This window comes from Geotrypetes seraphini, chromosome 9 (assembly GCF_902459505.1).
Source record: "Geotrypetes seraphini chromosome 9, aGeoSer1.1, whole genome shotgun sequence".
In the NCBI taxonomy this organism is placed as follows: domain Eukaryota; kingdom Metazoa; phylum Chordata; class Amphibia; order Gymnophiona; family Dermophiidae; genus Geotrypetes; species Geotrypetes seraphini.
The window spans coordinates 148265258-148286068 of record NC_047092.1 but is presented as its reverse complement, the minus strand read 5'-3'; the positions used below and the strand labels follow the sequence as shown (position 1 = coordinate 148286068).

The 20811-nt window shown below is 39.1% G+C and overlaps 1 protein-coding gene across 11 annotated transcripts in view; it reads right to left on the bottom strand.

The window, feature by feature from the left end:
- The window catches only part of AGFG1 (ArfGAP with FG repeats 1), a 133342-nt gene that overhangs the window by 99466 nt on the left and 13065 nt on the right, over positions 1–20811 (bottom strand). For 10 of the 11 annotated variants that reach the window (XM_033958388.1, XM_033958399.1, XM_033958390.1 and 7 more), the window contains 2 exons: positions 13433–13526; positions 3356–3471 (listed from right to left, as the gene is read on the bottom strand). In XM_033958388.1, coding sequence (XP_033814279.1) covers positions 3356–3471; positions 13433–13526 — 210 coding nt within the window. Of the gene's footprint in view, positions 1–3355; positions 3472–13432; positions 13527–18235; positions 18300–20811 lie in introns of all 11 variants that reach the window. The other variant, XM_033958393.1, reaches the window with a different exon arrangement.

Below are 20811 nucleotides of genomic sequence, written 5' to 3'. Positions count from 1 at the left end.
AACACAGCACAACCAGCGACTCCCCCCTCCCGCCCTCACTCACCGCCAAAACCACCACCGCCAAAACCTCCTCCTTCTGGCTGGCTCACCTGCGTTTAAATTAAGAGAAATGCGCTGCACAGCGCTAACGCTGGCCTCGCCTTCTTCTGTCTATTGTGGCCCGCCCTCTCTGACTACTTCCTGTTTCCGCTAGGGTTGGCCGCAGTGGATAGAAGATGCCGAAGCCACGGCAGCTGGGAAGGGGGCGGCGGGAAATGCTGCTGCTGCACAGGAAAGGCCGGGAAATGCTGCTGCTGCACAGGAAAGGCCAGGAAATGCTGCTGCTGCACAGGAAAGGCCAGGAAATGCTGCTGCTGCACAGGAAAGGCCAGGAAATGCTGCTGCTGCACAGGAAAGTGTGTGTGTGTGGGGGGGGAAATGCTGATGCTGCACAGGGAAGTGTGTGTGTGTTGGGGGGGAAAATGCTGCTTCTGCACAGGGAAGGCAGGGAAATGCTGCTGCTGCTGCACAGAGAAGGGTGGGAAATGCTGCTGCTGCACAGGGAAGTGTGAGAGACAGAAAGAAAGACAGACAGACAGACAGGATGCCAGAGAGAGAACCAGAAAGAAAGAAGGACAGACAGCGGGAGGGAGAAAGACAGAAAGAAAGGAAGAGAGATAGGGGCAGGGAGAGACACAGAAAGTAAGAAAGAAAGACAGACAGACATATATTCTAGCACCCGTTAATGTAACGGGCTTAAACACTAGTCATCATAATATCTTTGTTTCCAGTTGGCTGCAAAACCTTCTAGTGCAAATTCTAGATGTTATGTCGTGAGTCATGGCTACTGGTCGTTATGGCCTGAATCAAAATAAAGGTCAGAAGCAATGAGGAATCAAAGTAGACCTTAAATTTCTTATTGCAATATTTTTCACATAGTTTACTGGCCTATAAAAAGGAAGACGAGCTCATGTTGGGTTCCAAACTTTAAACAGAAACTTAGTACCAGGGGTTGTACTAATCCCAAACTGTTCAGTCCCCCAACAGGTTTTGTTGCGCTGCAGTGCCTGAATAAAGTAGCTGTTTTGTGTTATGCAGAGCATGGCACTCTGAAGGTGACCTCCATTCAGCTGCCTGCAAGTCCTGAAACAATACAGATTCAGCCAAAAAAAATATTGCATAGTTTTGATTGAGATCCTAGGAAACAACAACATAAAATTTTTATTCAATTTGAAGGAGGCTGAGCTTGGGCCCCTGGTCCAGTTGATATGGAATGACCCATCATTATCAAATGTGTCACACCTAGCCAGATGTATCAAAGGTTTTTTCCCATTTCAAACTCCGACAGCAGTTCAGCTACAAAGAACAATGAAATAGTGCATAGAAGTACAAGGGGTGATGGAGAAAGTGCCATGAGGAGGAGCATAAAAATTGTTATCCTGGGTCAGATCATAGGGCCAACCCCTCCCCCCACTACCCTGTTTCACACAGTAGCCAAGCCAGGTCACAATTACCTAGCAGGATCCCAAAAAGTAGCAAGATTCCATGCTGCTTATCACTTGGAAAAATCCTGCTGCTTATCCCAAGCTAGGAAAGTGCAAAGGAGAGGGAAACCTACATACACACAGCCATTCATCTACTCAGCTATCATCTCACTGAGACATCCTCACAGCTAAATAAAAATTAAACACTCCCCAAAGAGGTAAATACAGAATATAACAAATGCACACACATCACACCCTGACACACTATCATGGCTGTTCCAACTCGGTACACAAATAATAATGCATCACTAAATCATGTTACTTGTGTACTTTTCAATTTGTATTCTTTCATCTTTGGTCTTTCAGCTTCTTCTAATGTGAATATCAAGCCTACTTTCTTCTGTTCATTAAATTTATATTCCCCTTTAGTTCTCAACATTCACGTTTGGTACTTTATTGAAGCCTGCTAGTTATTCAATGTTTTGATCTTCCTCTTCAACTATGTTAACTGAACATTTTATCCTTTGCTTTTAATGATTTGGTAATATACTCCACTATTCTTAAACGACCCTTCTTGACTCTCCTTGTTTTGCCCAGTAATATCACTTTCCTTCTTCTGTGTCTAATCCAGGGGTGGACAACTCCTGTCCTCAAGGGCTGGAATCCAATTGGGTTTTCAGGATTTCCACAATGAATGTGTATTGAAAGCATTGCATGCAAATACATCTCATGCATATTCATTGGGGAAATCCTGAAAACCCGACTGGATTCCATCCCTCGAGAACTGGAGTTGCCCATGTCTGGTCTAGTCCCTAATAGCTATTTTTTACCCTTACATCTTCTACCATTAGTAAGCCATGGGTCACCATTTTCTTCTCCTACTCCAGCAAAAGCTCTGTTAGCATTTTTTGAGGTCAATCTTCAAGTCAAGAACCTCTAAATCTAATAAGAGCTCTGATCTAGTATTTATAGTGAACTACACAAAACCGAGACCCTTGAATAATAGACTGTCCCCTGCAATACTCTATCTGGCATGTCCTCAATAAGGTGCTTGAGAAAAACTGCTTGCGAGGATTCTATTTCTAGTTGTTCCAGCAGCTGGTACTCTCCAATCTACAATCAGATAATTTAAGGCTTCTTCCCTCAATTAAAACACCTTACTTTCGTAAGTCTCCCTTTGGACAGCCTCTATCTTTAGATCTACCTCTTCACCTTGTTTAATTAATTGCTGTAAACCGAGTCGAGCCTTCTCAGAATGATGACTCGGTATACAAAGTTAAGCTTTAGTTTAGATAGAGTACAACTCTTACACATCCTAAAGGCAACCCATAGCAACTTCTCATCCTTATTTACTTGGAATTGCATTTGTTTTCTCCCAAAAGCTACCCCACCTTGTTAACCATCCTGTCCTTTTCAAAAAGAATACGTTCTTGTATACTCCTCTCATAGACTTGATTAATATAACTGAACCACAGCTCAACAGCAATATTCTCTTCTCCCAGGTGGCTCACAGCCCAGTGAGTATTTGATCACTATAATTGTACACATAATTTTCAAAATCAGTTTTCTAAATTTATCATCTGCTTTTGCTAGCAACTGCCTTCCAGTTTACTCCCACTTGTAGGTTTATATGTTAATACAGAACTCTGCACACCCAGTCCTATGTCTGTATTTTATCTTGCTTACACTCAAGCTTTTGTCAACATCCACTAATGAATCTAGTTTAAAGGTATTCCCCACTAGGTTGTACACTAATGATCAAAGATGCTCTAGGTTTTTTTTGTCAGGGCTATCCCATCTTCAGTGAATACCATATGATCCATGAAATAAAAAAAAAAGTCTTGTCATTAACATTATACATACAAATAATTATATCAAAATATTTTACTTACCATCTTTTCTTTTCATACTTTTCTTGAAGAAATTCTTTCACTTTTTGAGGATCCCTAAAGTCCGGAATTGATGAAGATCTATCATCAAATAACCCTAGCCAAATCTGTTTACATACCTTAAAGAAGGAAAATATATACAATTATAATCAGCATGTTAAATTTATGAGTTAGAATTCAATGTAACAATTATAGGAAATTTTTATATGCAGAGACGTTTAAAATTAAAAAATATATATCCATGTACCCCACACATAGGTCCTGAAGAACTTAAGGAGTACAAGAGTACAGTTGCATGGTTTTGTTTTTTTGTATTTAAAAAAAAAAAAAATAGACCTTCTTAGTTCCTACAAAGAAAATTCTCTTGATAAACTGTTTCACTGTAAGTCAGAAGTCAAAAGGGACAGAGACAGCGACATGTCAGACTAGTGTATTGTAACAGAAAAATCCAACTGAAGCTGCAGTAAAAAATCACCAAAACGGAAAAACCAACAGAAACTGCAGACAATGTACAAATTAAATGTACCAAATTAAAATGCAGTAATATAAAAACCTTTTTACCAACCAAGGGACCCGACACGGTCCGTGTTTCAGACAGAACACCTTCGTCAGGGGTCCATGGTAAATAAGGTATAAGATGTCGGGTCCCTTGGTTGGTAAAAAGGTTTTTATATTACTGCATTTTAATTTGGTAAAATAAATCCTGCCTGCATCTTGTACACTGCCTGCAGTTTGTTGGTTTTTCAGACCAGTGTATTGTGTCAGAAGATTTCTGTTAAATTATTTCTGAATATTCTTTACTGACTTATGCAAAATAACATTTTAGGTGTTTAATTTGTTTGAATACAATTGAACATGAAACTTTGCCTCCCACCTCCCAACAGTAAACAAAACACATCACAGCATCTGTTATGCCTAGGCAGTACCAATTGAAAGGGCATGGTTTTTGTAATTTAGTTTGTAGGAGGGTGTAATGAAGATTGCTGCAGATTGAAATGTCTGATATGCCTGGAGAATAAGACTAAATACTGGTCTTGTGCCTCCAGACTGTCCAGTGCAATGAAATCTGATGAAAAAGCTGTCACTCATGTGTTGCATAGCAGGTAGAAAACTCTGTGCAAAGTTATGGTCTTGTTTAAGGCTTTGAAATGATGCAAATAGCCACGGCAATAGTACGATATGTGTTGCAGCCACACCAGTTGTACAGTGGATAGGGTGGGAGCACTTGAGGACATATTGCACAGGGTGCATTTCTATCTTGGGACACGAAGGTGCCTGTGCCCGTGTGTATTTAGAGACTGTCCTTAGGTGCTTGAACTTCTCCATCAATTTACAGAGCAACATAAAATTGTCTTAAACTCAGGCTGGTACAAATATGTTGAATCTAAGAAATCAGAGAATCTAGAGGATATGACAAAAGAGGGGGGTGGGTGGGGAGGCAACAGTGCACTTGGAGAATATTAAAATGTGTGAGATACCCATATTACGTTAAAAAAAATCCTTGGCACTGCTCTTTCAGTTGCACTCAGCCATTGCTCATCAACAAAGGCAACATTAAAAAAAATATCTACTATAGTGCACAGATGAGCCAACCATTGCATAGACTATTTTCTTCACCCATCCTTCTTTGCAAGCAGTTTTCTCTGGTTATAACCGCTCTCAGGCATCCTTCTACAGTGACTGCAAAGATAAATGAGGCTTGTGGAATGCTTCCTGATTTAAAGCAGGACATCTTAGGGGGGGGGGGGTGGACCACACACAAATCTTTTTCCCCTTAAAAAAGGAGAAATTAATGTCTTACCTAACAATTGCCTTTTCTTTAGTCCTACCGCTCCAATCTATAACCTGTGGTTTGTGCCTGTCAGCCAATATGGAGACAGATTCTAGAATTCTGGGTTCTACAAGGAAGTGCTGAAAAGTTCTTAGCCCAACCAACTTCCTAAATTTGGAGCATTATTTTGGCACTGTAGCTTAAAAGAGAGCTACACTTCACCCTCCGGATTCGTGCATTTAAGACTCATGACTTTGGTTATTCACGATTTTCTTTAAACCCGGAAGCACCCCTGCCTCCCAGACCTCTATACTGCTTACCTGGTGGTCTAGCAGTGAAGCGGGGCAGTAGTGCTCTTCCTACGCTCCTGCCCCGTGCAGCCATCCACAAAAATGACTGCTGAGTTCCCATGGTCTCATGAGATTACAGCAGGAACTCAATTTGTTCCAGAGCTTTGTCTTTTTCGACAGAGTGAAAAATCGATCCACTTGTACCCATTTCTACTCCACTCAGGATTTTGTAGACTTCAATCATACCTAAGCCTTCTTTTTTCCAAGCTGAAGAGCCCTAACCATTTTAGTCTTTCCTAATAAGAGAGGAGTTTCATCCCCTTTATCATCTTGGTTGCTCTTTTTTGAACCTTTTCTAGTGCCACTATATCTTTCTTGAGATAAGGAGACCAGAATTGAACGCAATATTCCAGATGAGGTTGCACCATGGAGCGATACAGGGGCATTATAACATTCTTAGTCTTGTTAACCATCCCTTTTTTAATAATTCACAACATCATGTTTGCTTTCTTGGCTGTCGCTGCACATTGAGTGGAAGGTTTCATTGTATTGTCTATGATGATACCCAGATCTTTTCTTGGGCGCTAATCCCCAAGGTGGACCCTAGCATCCGGTTACTGTGATTCAGGTTATTCTTCCCAATGTGCATCATTTTGCATTTGTCTACATTAAATTTCATCTGCTATTTGGATGTCCATGCTTTCCAATTTCCTAATGTCCACCTGCAATTTTTCACAATCCGCATGCGTTTTAACAACTTTGAACAGTTTAGTGTCATCTACAAATTTAATCACCTCACTCGTCGTTCCAATTTCCAGATCATTTATAAATAAGTTAAATAGCACCAGTCCCAGTACAGACCCCTGAGGCATTTGTTCTCTCCCTTTCATACACCTCCATGTTCAACATTTCTCTCTCCATCTCCCTCCCTTGTACCTTGGCCCAACATCTCTCTTCCCCCATTCAGCATTTTCTCTCTTTCTCTGCCATGCCCAAAATTTCTGCATCTCTTCCCCCCACCCCTTTTGTGCCCTGGGTTAAACATCTCTACCTTCCTTCCTTCATAATTTTTAACTTTTCTCCCTATGCACCTCTATTCTCCATTTCTCTCTCTAGCCCCTTTCCTTGAAGTCTGTCTCCCTCCCCTCTACCATATATGTAACGTTTTTCCTTTCTTGCCTCTCTCCACCCTTTGCAGAACCTCTCCCTCTACAGGGTGACCGCTGCTAACCAAGAAGCCTCTCCTTTGCCACATCCTGCCCCAGCAGAAACAGGAAGTTCCAAATAGTGGCAGAGGAGAGGCAGGCAACCTAAAGCAGTCGCCGCTGCTGACTTTAACCTACTGACGTCAGCCAGCGGAGAAAGGGAAGTGCAAAGACCATGGGACCAAGCCTACTTACCTGACACCAGTGTGGAAGAAGGAGGGCGCACGGGCCCGCCCATTGCTATACACCTGCCTCCCTTCCAGTGTCATTCATCCATCATCCCCTCCCTTGCCATCTGTCTCTCCTGCCTCCCTCGCCTTGGACGACACCGACCCCCCCTACCTTTTAATGTCCCCAGTGGTCTAGTGCAGGGGAAGGCAATTCCGGTCCTCGAGAGCCACAGGCAGGTCAGGTTTTCAGGATATCCACAATAAATATGCATGAGATAGATTTGCATCTCAAGGAGGCAGAGCATGCAAATCCATCTCACACATATTCACCATGGATATCCTGAAAACCTGACCTGCCTATGGCTCTCAAGGACCAGAATTGTCTACCCCTGGGGTCTAGTGGCTACTTTGGGAGCAGAAAAGAGCCCAATTCTTTCCTGTCCTGCTACTGCTAGAGCCGCGAGCCACCGCCAGTCTGAAGATTCTCATAATAGCTGCTGAGAGTTCATGATTTGAAAAGTTATGAAGGGCCCCAGATGATTACTGGCTGAAACCAGCATAAATTCCAGCAGCCACTGCCCTATCAATTAGGCCTTGATATTCAGTACTAGTATCCAGACATGGCCTGGCCCCGAAAACTTGGGTCTAATTCCGCTTGTAGCTGTTGGCAGGTTTTTTTGTTGGTGGTGGTGGTGGGTTATTTTTTTTAAATTAACACTGGCCACTGCAAGCTGAATATTGTCCTCAGTATATTTAAAACAAATTGGAGAAAAGTTTTCCACACTACACAATTAAATTCTAGAACTGCTGCAGGAAGACATGGCAAAAGCAATTAGCCTAGCTGTGTTTTACAAAAAAGTTTGGAAGAAAAATCTACAACCCATTAAAGTGGACTTTCAGAAATCTAGTACTTACCTTAGGGATTAGCAACATAGAATCTATTTTTTGGGATCCTGCCACATACTTATGACCTGGATTAGCCACTATAGAAAGACAGGATACTGGGTTTGATACTTTTAGTCTAACCCACTACAGCAATTCTTATACCATGTTCTGCTTGTGGCTGGTACTTGCAGACTGCATGGAGACAGGCGACTGTCCTGTGTTTTTCCCTCTACCTGAGATGCTAATAGTAGCCACAACATTCCCTTGGGTGTCTTCCCCAAGCAACAGACAAGTGACGGAAACAGACAGAGGGATAGATGATTGCTCAGTTCAAGTCCTTGTCAGTAAACAAATAACAGTTCTTTTTTGGGCAGCTAGGCTGCTAACAAAAATGAACAAGTTTTGGTGACAAAAGCTACATAAATATTATTAGCAACAAGAGGCAAAGATTTGTCAACAAGCAAATCAAAACATAAAAATGTGGTTAATATTTAACCCATCATGATCATGTTTTGACCCTCCCAAAAAAAGCTGCATCAGGGGTGAAACTAGAAGGGATTTCAGGAAAAAAAACAACAACTTGTCCCTTAAGAGTAGCAGCATGTCTACCATATAGGCAGTGAAATAGTGAATCAGAAACCCAAATTACAGCAACATTCCATGCTACTAATCTCAAAGCAAGCAGTGGCTTCCCCCATGTCTGACTCAATAGCAAACTATGGGCTTTTCTCTCCAGGAACTTGCCCAAACCTTTTTTTTAAAGCCAGACACACTAACCAATATTACCACATCTTCTGGCAATGAGTTTCAGAGTTTAACTATTAAGTGAAAAATTATCTCCTCCAATTTGTTTCAGATGTTACATGGAAATACCATTAACTACGCTAAAACAAAACATTTCTGCTATTCAGTCTACTTTGCCTCCAGGTTCTCTTCACTTTGGATTTGATGCATACTGTATATATTCTGGTTATACAGAGAGAAGCATCCAAGATCCTGAAAAGCATGTAATTTTTCTGTCCATATGATCAAAGTTTGCCTAGCTCCTTTCTGGACACTACCAAAATCTTTAGCTATTTAATCACTGCCTATTTAGGTAATTGCAAAATTGTTACTCATAGGTCTCCCACCAACCACCTCTGTCACAAATGTATTCAAAATTCAGAAACAGACCATCTTCCACTAATGAAAAACTGTCTACACTACAGCATCCCTCTTCTGAACTCCCTATGACAGCATTCTATTCTCAACTATCTACAAATGCATTCATTCAGCAGCTCTTCAATACATCTCTTATCTTACTTTACAGTCCTCCTTTTGAATTCTGTTCATCAGTCAAGTCACTTATCTGCCCTTCTCCACTGCCATATCCTAACTTCATGCCTAGAAGAGACATGAGTTAGTGTTATGTTTCTTTGCCTTACTAAAATTCCTCCAAAAACTAATCTAAGTTGACTTTAAATCTTAGCCTGTTTCTCCTGATCATAACCTTGTTGGTTTTAAGCTCTATGGAGAATGGACTCGTTATATACAAGTGAGAGTCTATACAGCACTGCATGTGTCTAGCAAGACATGAAAAAAGAAAAATGGTACAGTATTAACAAAAATTACTATCACCTGAGTAATATTAAAATTAACCTTATCCCTCCCTACCCCCAACTTGTTTCATATGCAGGCCATGGAAAAATCACACAATTCTTCTGCATGTGTTCTCCTACTCTTTGTTCAGGATCTATTTTTTTTCTAAAGAACAAGAGATTGCTTTTTCTTGCCAGTCTATGTATGCCCTAACTATCTCTTGACACTTCAAATTATATGCAAACAAGAAAATCCTGACAAACCTGAGTTCTACAGATGCCAATAAAATACCTAACTTCGGAACATTTACATCTGTAATTTAATGGATGGCTCTTAAAAAGGAAAGACTAGTTTGAACATACCTGTATGAAGTACCAACCTTACAATAGCTGATAAAATAATAATTCATGATTTTTAGTCAAACAATTCAATGTCTTACCTTCTGCTTTTACACTTTATATACATTTTCTAAATACAAATAGTATCAAAAACATTAACTAAGCATTCCTTAATTTAGTTTCTTAATTCTCTGCCATTCTTAAAGCAGCTGTAGAGCCTCAGGATGACTTCTGACCCATCCTTAACTTCACCAACCTCATCCTTATTTTGGTAACATACTGAATCTGAAGCCATTTTTTAGTGTAAAAATAAAAGTAAGTGTGGTATGTTTAGATCAATTGTAGAATCTTCCCTCCTGCACAATGGTGACCAACAAAGTAATATGTATTAGTTCCCATTCAAATATATAAGATACATAGGTCAAATTTTTTACATACTTATAACCCAGATTCAACATTGTTACCGACTGTCTCATTAAAAATTGAACACATATATATAATCACAGCTCTAAATTGAATTTAAAATATTAATCGTGAAGTGCTCAGACCTTATACCTGTTGATTCAGTGGTCACCGAACTGGGGTTAACACAGGGACCATCACTGCCTTCACTTGTCCCTAACCCAACCATTGAATAAAAACAATCCAGTAAATGATAAAAACATATCACTTATCTGAGTTTGCTGAGTTGGTTGAGAGGCTGGGCAGATTGAATTTCGATAAACCTCAGCGGTGAAAAAGTGCTGTGCATCAATGAGTGCAAAAGTACGAGCTAAAAGTAACTCATATATTCCCTGGCCCCCCGACTCGAGTTTCGACTCTTCCATCAGGAGGGGACTCTGTTATAGGCGTTCTGAACTGGGACGGCACCGGAAAAAGGCTAAAGCATTAAAAATTGAAAACATTTGGTTCCTCATCTTTTATAAAAAATCATTTTCTGAGTTTTGTCAGACTATTTCAAGAGAAGACATTTGTCATTTAAGACTCAAACACTGTTGAGTCTACAAGTTTGAATGCTCAAATTGAATGACAAGTTTGTTTTATTTTTTAAATCAGTTGAAGGTGTCTGTGTTGCCTTTAATTCTTAGCTGCTGAAGGTTGATGTACTAGTTTTAATGGAACGCCTTTTTAAAAATGTATGTTAATATTACATTACATTAGAGATTTCTATTCCGCCATTACCTCGCATCTCTCCTGCCACGGGTCGCGGCAGTTTGGGTAGAGGGGTGATCACATCAAGGTAGGGGAGATGAGGCATCTCTCCTGCTGCGATGGTTGCGGTGGGTAGGTTGCTGGGCTGCTGAACTGATCGCGCCAGCGGCCATCAACTCAGCGGCCTCTTTTTCGGCACTTAGACCTGGTTTGATTTCGTCTAAGTCAAAAAGGTATAAGTGCCAACTAGGCAACCTGCCTATGGTTTTGGTTATACCTGTTGTACGCCTAGGTGTAGGTCGGCTCACCTCCCACCCACTGCCCGCCCTTTACCTCCTCTAAACACGCTTCTTTTCTCTCTGTGCGTTTAGAGGCAGGGGAAAGGCCTAAGCTGGTTTTAGATACGTCTAAAAACCAGCTTTGGTTATGGGTACTTGGACGATTAGGCTTTTTGATCGTCCAAGTAGCCATTTAGGACACTTTTTAGATGTTTTTTTTTAATTTTTTATTATGAACCCTACAGCTTTCAAGATCCCCCTCTCCCAATTTTCCACATAGACTGTCACAGCTTGTACTCGCATACTAATGCTGCTAAAATTGCTAAATATTCCCGTGAATCATTTTTCCAAAGCAGCTCTGAAAAGAATGGCTGGAACCAAGCTAACATTCCCACAAGATGTTAGATGAACTCTGTAGTGGATGTTTTGAGCACTATATCAAGAACTGGCCTATTCTGGATGACAAGTGTGAACAAAACTGAGAAAAAATGCATGGCACTGTTAAGTTCAGTGTTAAGGATTTTGGCCATAAGAGAAATGTTGAAGATATGTTGAGAATCCTGAAACCCATTTCTGAAGCTTTAAACAAATACACAAAATAGCTGTTTCATTGCTCATGATGTTGAAATTTGGAAGGAACTGAGTAAGCCCTTAAAAGCAGAACAGCACAATGACAGGCTTTATGTGATGGTACCTAAAGAATCAACTTGGTTATTTGAAAAATAAGTTTTAGTCACTTCTATTGAGAAAACTATAAGTTATGAAAATATGCAATTTAAAATGAAATAGACTGAGGAAAAAGCTAAAAGTGAAGACAACATAAATGTTATTGATTTTGTGCTGTTTCTGGTGGCCTTTTAAAAAAAACTTTCAAAAAATCTTTTACTCTAAGAAGTCTCTTATTTTTAAATTTGTATTTCTGGTGAGTGAGATTTAATGGAAATTTGCTAAACAGCCAGAATTTAAATTTGAGACAGATTATAAAGAGAATTAAATTACAAGCATCAACAAAATGGGACAAGCACAGTCTCCAGTTCAACTTTTTGCAAATATGGTCAATATCTGGTGCCAGGGTCATACCTTAAGTGCTGAAGACATGAGTATCTAGATGTAACGGATGTAAATCATCCGTATGTAACGCCAACTAGAATAAACTTCAGAGCTAAGGGGGAACCATTCAAGAAATATGTTTTGATGATGTTTTAAAGAAAGTCATACCAGTGAACTGGTGGAGGTCACATATTAAGCACTTGGATTTAGAGAATGCTAAAGTAATGATTTCACTTTTAACCACAGAAAGAATATTCTCTTCTGCTGGGCTCATTCATTCCAAACTGAGAAATCATTTGGGATCCAATAAAGCAGGAAAGCTTGTTTTTCTTTTCCAGTTTATGAACAAAGAAGATAAAGATGAGTGAGCTATAGAAGATAGTATTCTAAGTTTTTCACATGTGAACTTGGCCGATAGACAAAATATCTTTAAAAAAAAAAACAACCACAAAACTACATCAGTTAGCATGGATATTTAAGCAAATACATAATAGCTACTGAGACTTCATACGGCAGCCTCACAATACTGCCATGAAATCTCGTGAGGCTGCTTGACATATGAATTCTCGACAGTTATTTTGAAATAAAAATTAGCAGCCACTAGACCACCGGGACTATTATGGTAGGTCTCCAGAGAGCCAACAGAGGCTTGGGGCAGCTGCCACAATTTCCTCATTACTGTGGGGTTACTGTGGTCTCGGTCCCTATTCCCACGAAAGTAAGGAGGATAGATAGAGGCATCTGAGTTTTACATCCATTGAAAGAAATGGAAGTAAAACCCGGATGCCTTAATTCATCCTACTTTTTCTGGAGCCATATGGTAACCCTAATGTTATGTGCAGTCTTATCTCTCACCATCTTGTGACCTGGATTGGCCACTGTGGAAACAGGATTCTTGGCTAGATGGACCACAGGTCTGACTCAGTATGCTATTTTTATGTTCTTAAATACTGGAGTTTTCTAGTCCGCACCAGCTTCCTTATATGGACAAGTGATGTCAGTGGGACAGATCAGTTTATCTACCTCCAGCTGCTTGCAGGAGGGGATAATACCCACTTGCTCAGGATAGTACAGCCCAGATGCAAAGAACTAGATTATCTTCCAAAGAATCAATGGCTCTAAATGCAAAAATCTTGGGGGGGGGAGATCACTCCCTCCTTTCACCACGTGTCTTATTTGAAAGATAACTAAATCTGCTATGCATATAGTGCAGTTTAACATCAGTGTGTGCAGGTCTGAGACTAAAGTCATATTCCTAAATTTAGAGATGAACTAACAATTTGCCTTTGCACGTTTACCAGTTAAGTCTAGTTTTATATTAAATCTACAACAGCCAACATACTAATAAAAAAAACCCACTTACTTCATTCCCATGCTTCTGCAGAAATTCAATTTCTTGTTGTGTAAATGTGGTCATGGAAATTGACTTAACTCTGTGTGGTGGATTTAAACCTCGCCTAGAGAGAAGAAAATAGTTATTTTTTTACTATATTAGGTTTCTTCAGCTAATTACAAGAAAAAAAACAAAGATTCAAACCAAAAACCTGGAATAACTACATCAAAACCAGATGCCATTAGATTGTTATACAGACTAGCACTAGAGCAGGGGTCTCAAAGTCCCTCCTTGAGGGCCGCAATCCAGTCGGGTTTTCAGGATTTCCCCAATGAATATGCATGAGATCTATGTGCATGCACTGCTTTCAATGCATATTCATTGGGGAAATCCTGAAAACCTGACTGGATTGCAGCCCTCAAGGAGGGACTTTGAGACCCCTGCAATAGAGATATCAAAGACATTTTAGATCAAACATTAAAGTACACATTTTTTTTACTCTTGCTATTTCAATAAAATAGGAAGAAAAAATGCCACCAGCAGAATATTGACCCCACTGTCTAACCTTTCCCACAGTTTATTCCACAGGAGTCAAAGTCGGTCCTCGAGGGCCGCAATCCAGCCAGGTTTTCAGGATTTCCTCAATGAATATGTATGAGATCTATTAGCATACAATGAAAGCAGTGCATGCAATAGATTTCATGCATATTCATTGGGGAAATCCTGAAAACCAGACTGGATTGCGGCTCTCAAGGACCGACTTTAACACCCCTGGTATATTCAATTAAGCATTTAAGTATTACCTCATCAATGTAACAGGATTGAAACCTCTGCCCTTTAATTCAATAGTTCTCAACCAATGTGTCACAATACAGGCACGCATACATAGGTTGTTTTGGGGGTTTTTTTGGGGGGAGGGGTTGTTGTTGGAGGGGGGTTGGGGGGGAGGGAGTTGGCTCTCCTCCTTTCCCTTCACTCCCACCTTGGTCTTTTCCTTTCAACTCCTTCCTCCCACACTTCTCAGTTTGACAAACCTCATTTCTTTGCTGGCAGCAGCCAGCACACACTACCTGAGCCAACCCGGATCTCTTCCTCTGCCATGCCCTATCATCGCATGAACAGGATGTTGCATCAGAAGTGTATAATGTGTTATCACTCTTCAATATGTAGATCAATTTTCAAATCCACTTTTCACCTATAAAAAGTTATTTTCTATTTATTTTCTAAAATACTTTAATTTGAGTGCTTAACATAAAACATTTCTTCATTGTGCAATCTGAAGAATAACAGTTGCACATGATGAGAGAGAGAGAGAGAGAAGGGACCAATGAGGATTTTTGGTGTTGGTAAAGGAAAATACTGTATTATTCCAAGTTAAGAACATAAGAATAGCCTTACTGGGTCAGACCAATGGTCTATCAAGCCTAGTAGCCTTTTCTCACAGTAGCCAACCCAAGTTACTACTAACTGGCCAAAACCCCAAAGAGTAGCAACATTCCATGCTACTGATCCAGGGCAAGCAGAGGCTTCCCCCATATCTTAATAACAGACTATGGACTTTTCCTCCAGGAATTTGTCCAAACCTTTCTTAAAACCAGCTACACTATCCGCTTTTACCACAACGCATTCCAGAGCTTAACTATTCTCTTAATATTTCCGTCTATTGGTTTTAAAAGTATTTCCTTGTAGTTTCATTGAGTGTCCCCTAATCTTTGTAATTTTTGATGGAGTGAAAAATTGATCCACTTGTACCCGTTCTACTCCACTCGGGATTCTGTAGACTTCAATCATATCTCCCCTCAGCCTTCTCTTTTCTTTTTCCAAGCTGAAGAGCCCCAACCTTTTTAGTCTTTCCTCATACGAGAGAAGTTCCATCCCCTTTATCATCTTGGTCGCTCTTCTTTGAATCTTTTCTAGTGCCGCTATATCTTTCTTGAGATAAGGAGACCAGTATTGAATGCAATATTCCAGGTGAGGTCGCACCATGGAGCGATACAGAGGTAGTCTTGTTAACCATCCCTTTTTTAACAATTCCTAGCATCTTGTTTGCCTACCTCCTGATGGTCCATAGACATACAGATTTGTCTTGATATACGTACTACCTCACTACAAATGCAATCTAAGTGGTTTACAAAATTAATACACATAATAGAAAAAACTCCATAAAACAGATATCAAAGCCCCCTGCCCCAAAACTTACCCAGCAAGCCACAAACTAGCAAAAATACCCTGCTAACCTACTACTAAAATATGTGTATCCCCTACATACCAATCTCTAAAAGCGAAACAGAAAAGGCACATTGAAAAAAAAAATAAATACGCCTAAAGCAACTTCTTAAAATGGACTAAGGACTGTAATTGAGAGAACTTTGTTGAGAATGATTAGAGAGAGAATTTAAACTGAACTAGACCGTGTTAGTGAGTAAACTAATGAAAACGCTTCTTAAGCAGAGTATAGCAAGATTTCTAGAATCAAATGAATGCAGGACCCAAGGCAGTATGGTTTCACAAGAAGCAGGTCTTGTCAGACAAATCCGATTGATTTCTTTGGCCAGGTGACCAAACAGTTGGATATGGGAGGGGCGCTAGATGTGTACTTGGACTTTAGCAAAGCTTTTGACACAGTTCTGCATAGGCAATCGAGAAATAAATCAAGTGCATTTGATATGAACCCTAAGTAATGAACTGGATTAAAAGCTGGTTAAGTGGAACGAGATAAAGGGTAGTGGAAAACGGAGTTTGCTCAGAGGAAAAGGATGTTATTAGTGGAGTGCCACAGGGATCTTTCCTTGGGATGGCTCTTTAACATCTTTGTGAGTGATATTGTAGAAAGGGTGTCTGACAAAGTTTGTCTTTTGGCAGAGGATACCAAGCTCTGTAACAGGGTAGACATCCTGGAGGGTGTGGATAACATGAGGCAGGATCTGGCAAAGCTTACAGAATGATCTGGTAATTGGCAACTAAGATTTAATGCTAAAAAATTTGCAGGGTCATGCACTTGGGCTGCTAAGATCCAGGAAAATGTTATAGTAAGGTACTTCTGTGTTCAAAAGAAGAGCGGGATTTGGGGTGATTTGGGCTGATATCAGGGTGGATAAATAGGTAGAAAAGGCAATGGTCAAAGCCAGGAAGATTCTTGGGTGCATTAGGAGAAGAATGGCCAGTAGGAAAAGGGAGATAATAATGCCATTGTATAAGTCTCTGGTGAGATCCCATTAGGAATACTGCCTGTTCTGCTGTAGTGAGTGCCTGGGAGATCTTATTGGGATCCCTCCATTTTTTTGCCTGCTGCTGCTCTGGGCCATTGGCAGCACCTCCCCCCCTCCCCCTCCCCAAGTACCATTACTTTGGGTTGTGGAGTGAATGAAAGCAGCAACAACAAAGGAGCTCCTTAGACTGCTCCTTTGGAAGGACATTAGGAAGATAGTAAAAGTGGGTTGTAGTGGTAGTTTGAAATTGTATAAATTACCTAAGAGTGTGAGATTGGTTCTATTCAAGTAGTAATGGGTCAAGAAAATATGGAAAGAAGGTAATATAGTACATAAATTCAGAAGACAAGTCAGGAGATAGATATTACTTGCTCCACTTCATCACTGACGCTGAAACCGTGGATTGAAGACAAAGTTTTATTTTATTTTTCTTTCCAGCTTAAGATTTATCTTTAATCTTATCTATTGTTTTGCCTTTTGTCTTTGTTTTGTTCTATTTCTATCATTTAAATTCCTCCAGAATTCTACTGTTCAACGGCTCCCCCTTCTGCTTCTATTCCTTTCTCTCCTCTCTTCTACCTTCCAAAGTATTTAGATCAATGCTGTCTTGTTAAAATGTTTATTTTATTTTTATTTTTCCTCTAACTCTACTTTTCACTTCTCTATTACCCTCCAGGTACTTTAGTTAGATTGTGAGCCTTCGGGACAGTAAGGGAATTTTTCAAGTACCTTTCTTATTTCTAATCTTAATGTATATTTTCTGTAAACCGCTTAGAACCTAACGGATGTAGCGGTATATAAGAAATAAATTACATTACATTACATTACATTACATTTGAAACAAGTGAATCTGTACTGTGAAAAGAAATTGGGCATTGAATTATTAAAGGATAGCATTAGTGAATATTCATTCAATTAAAAATTAGAGTACCATTATTGGGGAAGATAGCTATATGATATGTGTGACTATAACATGGTTAATTCAAGCAGACTTAATAGTAGCTATGGAATGTTGTTACCAAAGGTATGAATGGGAACGAGCGTGTAGGTGGGGGGGGGGGGGCAGTGTTATTTTTTTTTTTTTTTTTTTAAACCCAAACCTTAAGTTTGAGGATTGTGGCAAATGAAGTATCAGAATGGGAAGAAATATTGATTGTTTCACATCCTACCATTGTGGTAGGTCTTTTATATATGCACTACTTGGAAAACTAATGGTAGACAGATTCCCATTGCTAGCATTTTTTAGCAGGATTAGATGTTGATTTTGAAAAATTGGATTTTACTGGGTGACTTCAACATTCCTATAGATTCGAGTTTTTATGATGATGAGATAAAGAACAAGCCTGTAGCAGCTCAAATAACTAACACAAATAATGAAAGTTGTGACTCATGAAGCAGGTTATATATTGGATTTAGTTTTTATATCCCCCAAAGTGAATAGAAGCATTATATAACTCACCAGATGTTAGAGATATTAATTGGAGTGATCATAAGTTTATTTCTTTTTAAATTAAATTAGAGATAATGATATTAAGGGAGTAGATGTTTTGAACCCTGAAAAAATTGTGGTGATATCTCTGTTTGAGGTTAAAGATCTTGATAAACTTTGGATACCAAATCTCACCTCTGATGAGGACTGGTCTGTTGATATGATGATCGACAACTGGAAAACTCGACTCTTGTACACTCTAGATATAATAGCACCAAAGAAAGAAATTGTGGTGAAAGAATTGTATACCATGTCCATGGAAAGATCAAGTGATATTGAAGGTTAGACATGAAGTGCATCAGGTTGAAAGTAAGTGGAGAAAACCAAATGATGCCGATTTGGATATCAAACACATTTGCGTTCTAAGATGAATAATATTGAACAGAAAGGATGAGGTTTGATGAAGAGTGAATTACAATTAGAATGTGAAAATGAGCATGTAGAATGAATTTTTTTAATGATAGAAGAGAGAGAGAACATTTTGCAGAGGTTTAACTCCAACTAAGTCTCATTGTGATCCAAGTTCTTCAGCAGTACTTGTAGGATGGAAACGTGTGCCTGCAACAACACTTATTGTGAATAAATCATCATAAAACGGGGATATTTCCAAATTCAACTAAATGTGCAACAATAAAGCCATTGTTGAAAGCTGGACATCTTAATGTATCTCTAGTAGCGCTATAGAAATTATTATTAGTAGTAGTAGTAGTAGTAGTAAAACATGAGTAATTCTCAACCAATTTCTATATTACTAGCGATCGGAAAGTTATTGAAAAAGCAGTGTTAGGGCAATTAGAGAAGCAATATAGATAAAGTAGATGGACTAGATTGCTTTCAGTATAGCTTTAGAGCTAAATGTGGAGTTGAAAACATTACTTAAATCAACAGCTGATCAGATTGGATGATAATAGTTGGTTTGGTTTCACTGGGTTGTGTCTAGCACCTTCGATTCTGTAGATCTGGAATTGCTGATGCAGAAAATGAGTGCTTTGGGTGTGAGAAGAAAATGGGTTTTATCCTATTTAAAAAACATTTTTTAGGGTGGTGAGTGAAGTAGTATCAGAAGTTGTGGATGTTATGCGTGGGTTGCCGCAGGGCCCTTTCAGCTCTTCTTTTTAATATATACATGGCTCCTATTGGAAAGGTGTTTGAATAGTTGGAAGTTCATTACTGGCTTTATGCTGATGATGTGCATTCTTTTATCTTGTTTTGAAATGGGGAGAACAATTTATGGAGCTGTTGAAGTAGTATATGAGTGCAATTAAACAACGGATGAATGCAAATAAGCTTTTATTGAATGTTTCAAGTTTATAAAAAATTTGATTAATCGCTTATTCATAATTTTAAGCGACGTACAAAAAAGTAAAATTACAAATTTCTGGGGGAAACAAAACAAACAAATAAGACTAACCTGACAAAACATATTAAACAAAAGGAAGAAATGGGGAAAGAAATACAAGTTGTGATAGTAAATAAGACAAGTAGGTGAAAAAACAATAGGAAGGGTGAGAGTGGTGGACTTCAAATAAGTTGGGAAATAGGATTCAATTGAGGCTCCTAATCTAGCTTTCTAGCAGTCAAATGCATCTTTAAAAAGAAGGCATTTTAACTTGCTCTTAAATGTTGCTAAAACAGGGATGATTATAGGAATAAATGAGGTGGGAAATCGGCCAACTAATGTGCAGTTGGGGGATTATGTAATTCCCGTTAAAACTGAATTATGCTTGCTAGGAGTGGTATTAGATGGTCATTTTTCAATGGGGGCATAAGTGTCACAAGTAGTTCAGTCTGCTTTCTTTAAGTTGAATTTGTTTAAAAGATTGAAGCCTTTTTGTTGTTGCAGTATGATTTCTGGAATGTTTTGCAGAGTCTAGTACTCTGCAAAATTGATCACTGTAACACATTATATTTAGGAATTGCAAGAAGTTATATGCACTCCAAAAAATTCAAAATGCTGTAGCAAGGGTTGTGATAGAAGTTAACCAATATACTTCTATGACCCCAATTTTAAAACAACTACATTGGCTGCCAATTATGTGGAGGGTGAGATATAAAGTGCTGATGAGGATATAGCAAAGATTATATGACCAGGTACCATGGTATTTGCAACATGTATTGTCTGTATATAAGCCAAAAAGAAGCTTAAGGTACGATACAACTATGCAATTGGTTGTGGATACTGTACATTATGCTGTAAAGCGTCACTCTGCATTTTCAGTGGCGGCAGTAGGTTTATGGAACATGTTGCCAGGCAACATACTGTTGTGTAAGAACATTGAATAATTTTGGAGACATCTTAAGACTATTTATGCAAGCTTTTTATGTTTGATCAATTAGTCTAAGAAGAAATGTTATAGGATTATAGAACAAATTTTAAACACTGCTTATATTTTTTAGATTTCCATGTAAAATACAAAGGGGACTGTAGATATGAATGTTGCTATTTGTGAGAACTGGATTACGTCTGTGTGTTAATTTATGTATCTTTATTTTGTAATTACAAAAACCCTAATAAATTAGAGACTGAAGTACAAAAATGAATACATATCCCAAAAACTTCAGCATGAAATCAGCACTTTTTTGTGCATTCCAACCAGTCTATCAATATTAGAGGAAAAAGGCCTCAGAAGAAAACATTTTCCTCTAGGCCGGGGTATGCAATTCCAGTCCTTGAGAGCTGGAGCCAGGTCAGGTTTTCAGGATATCCACAA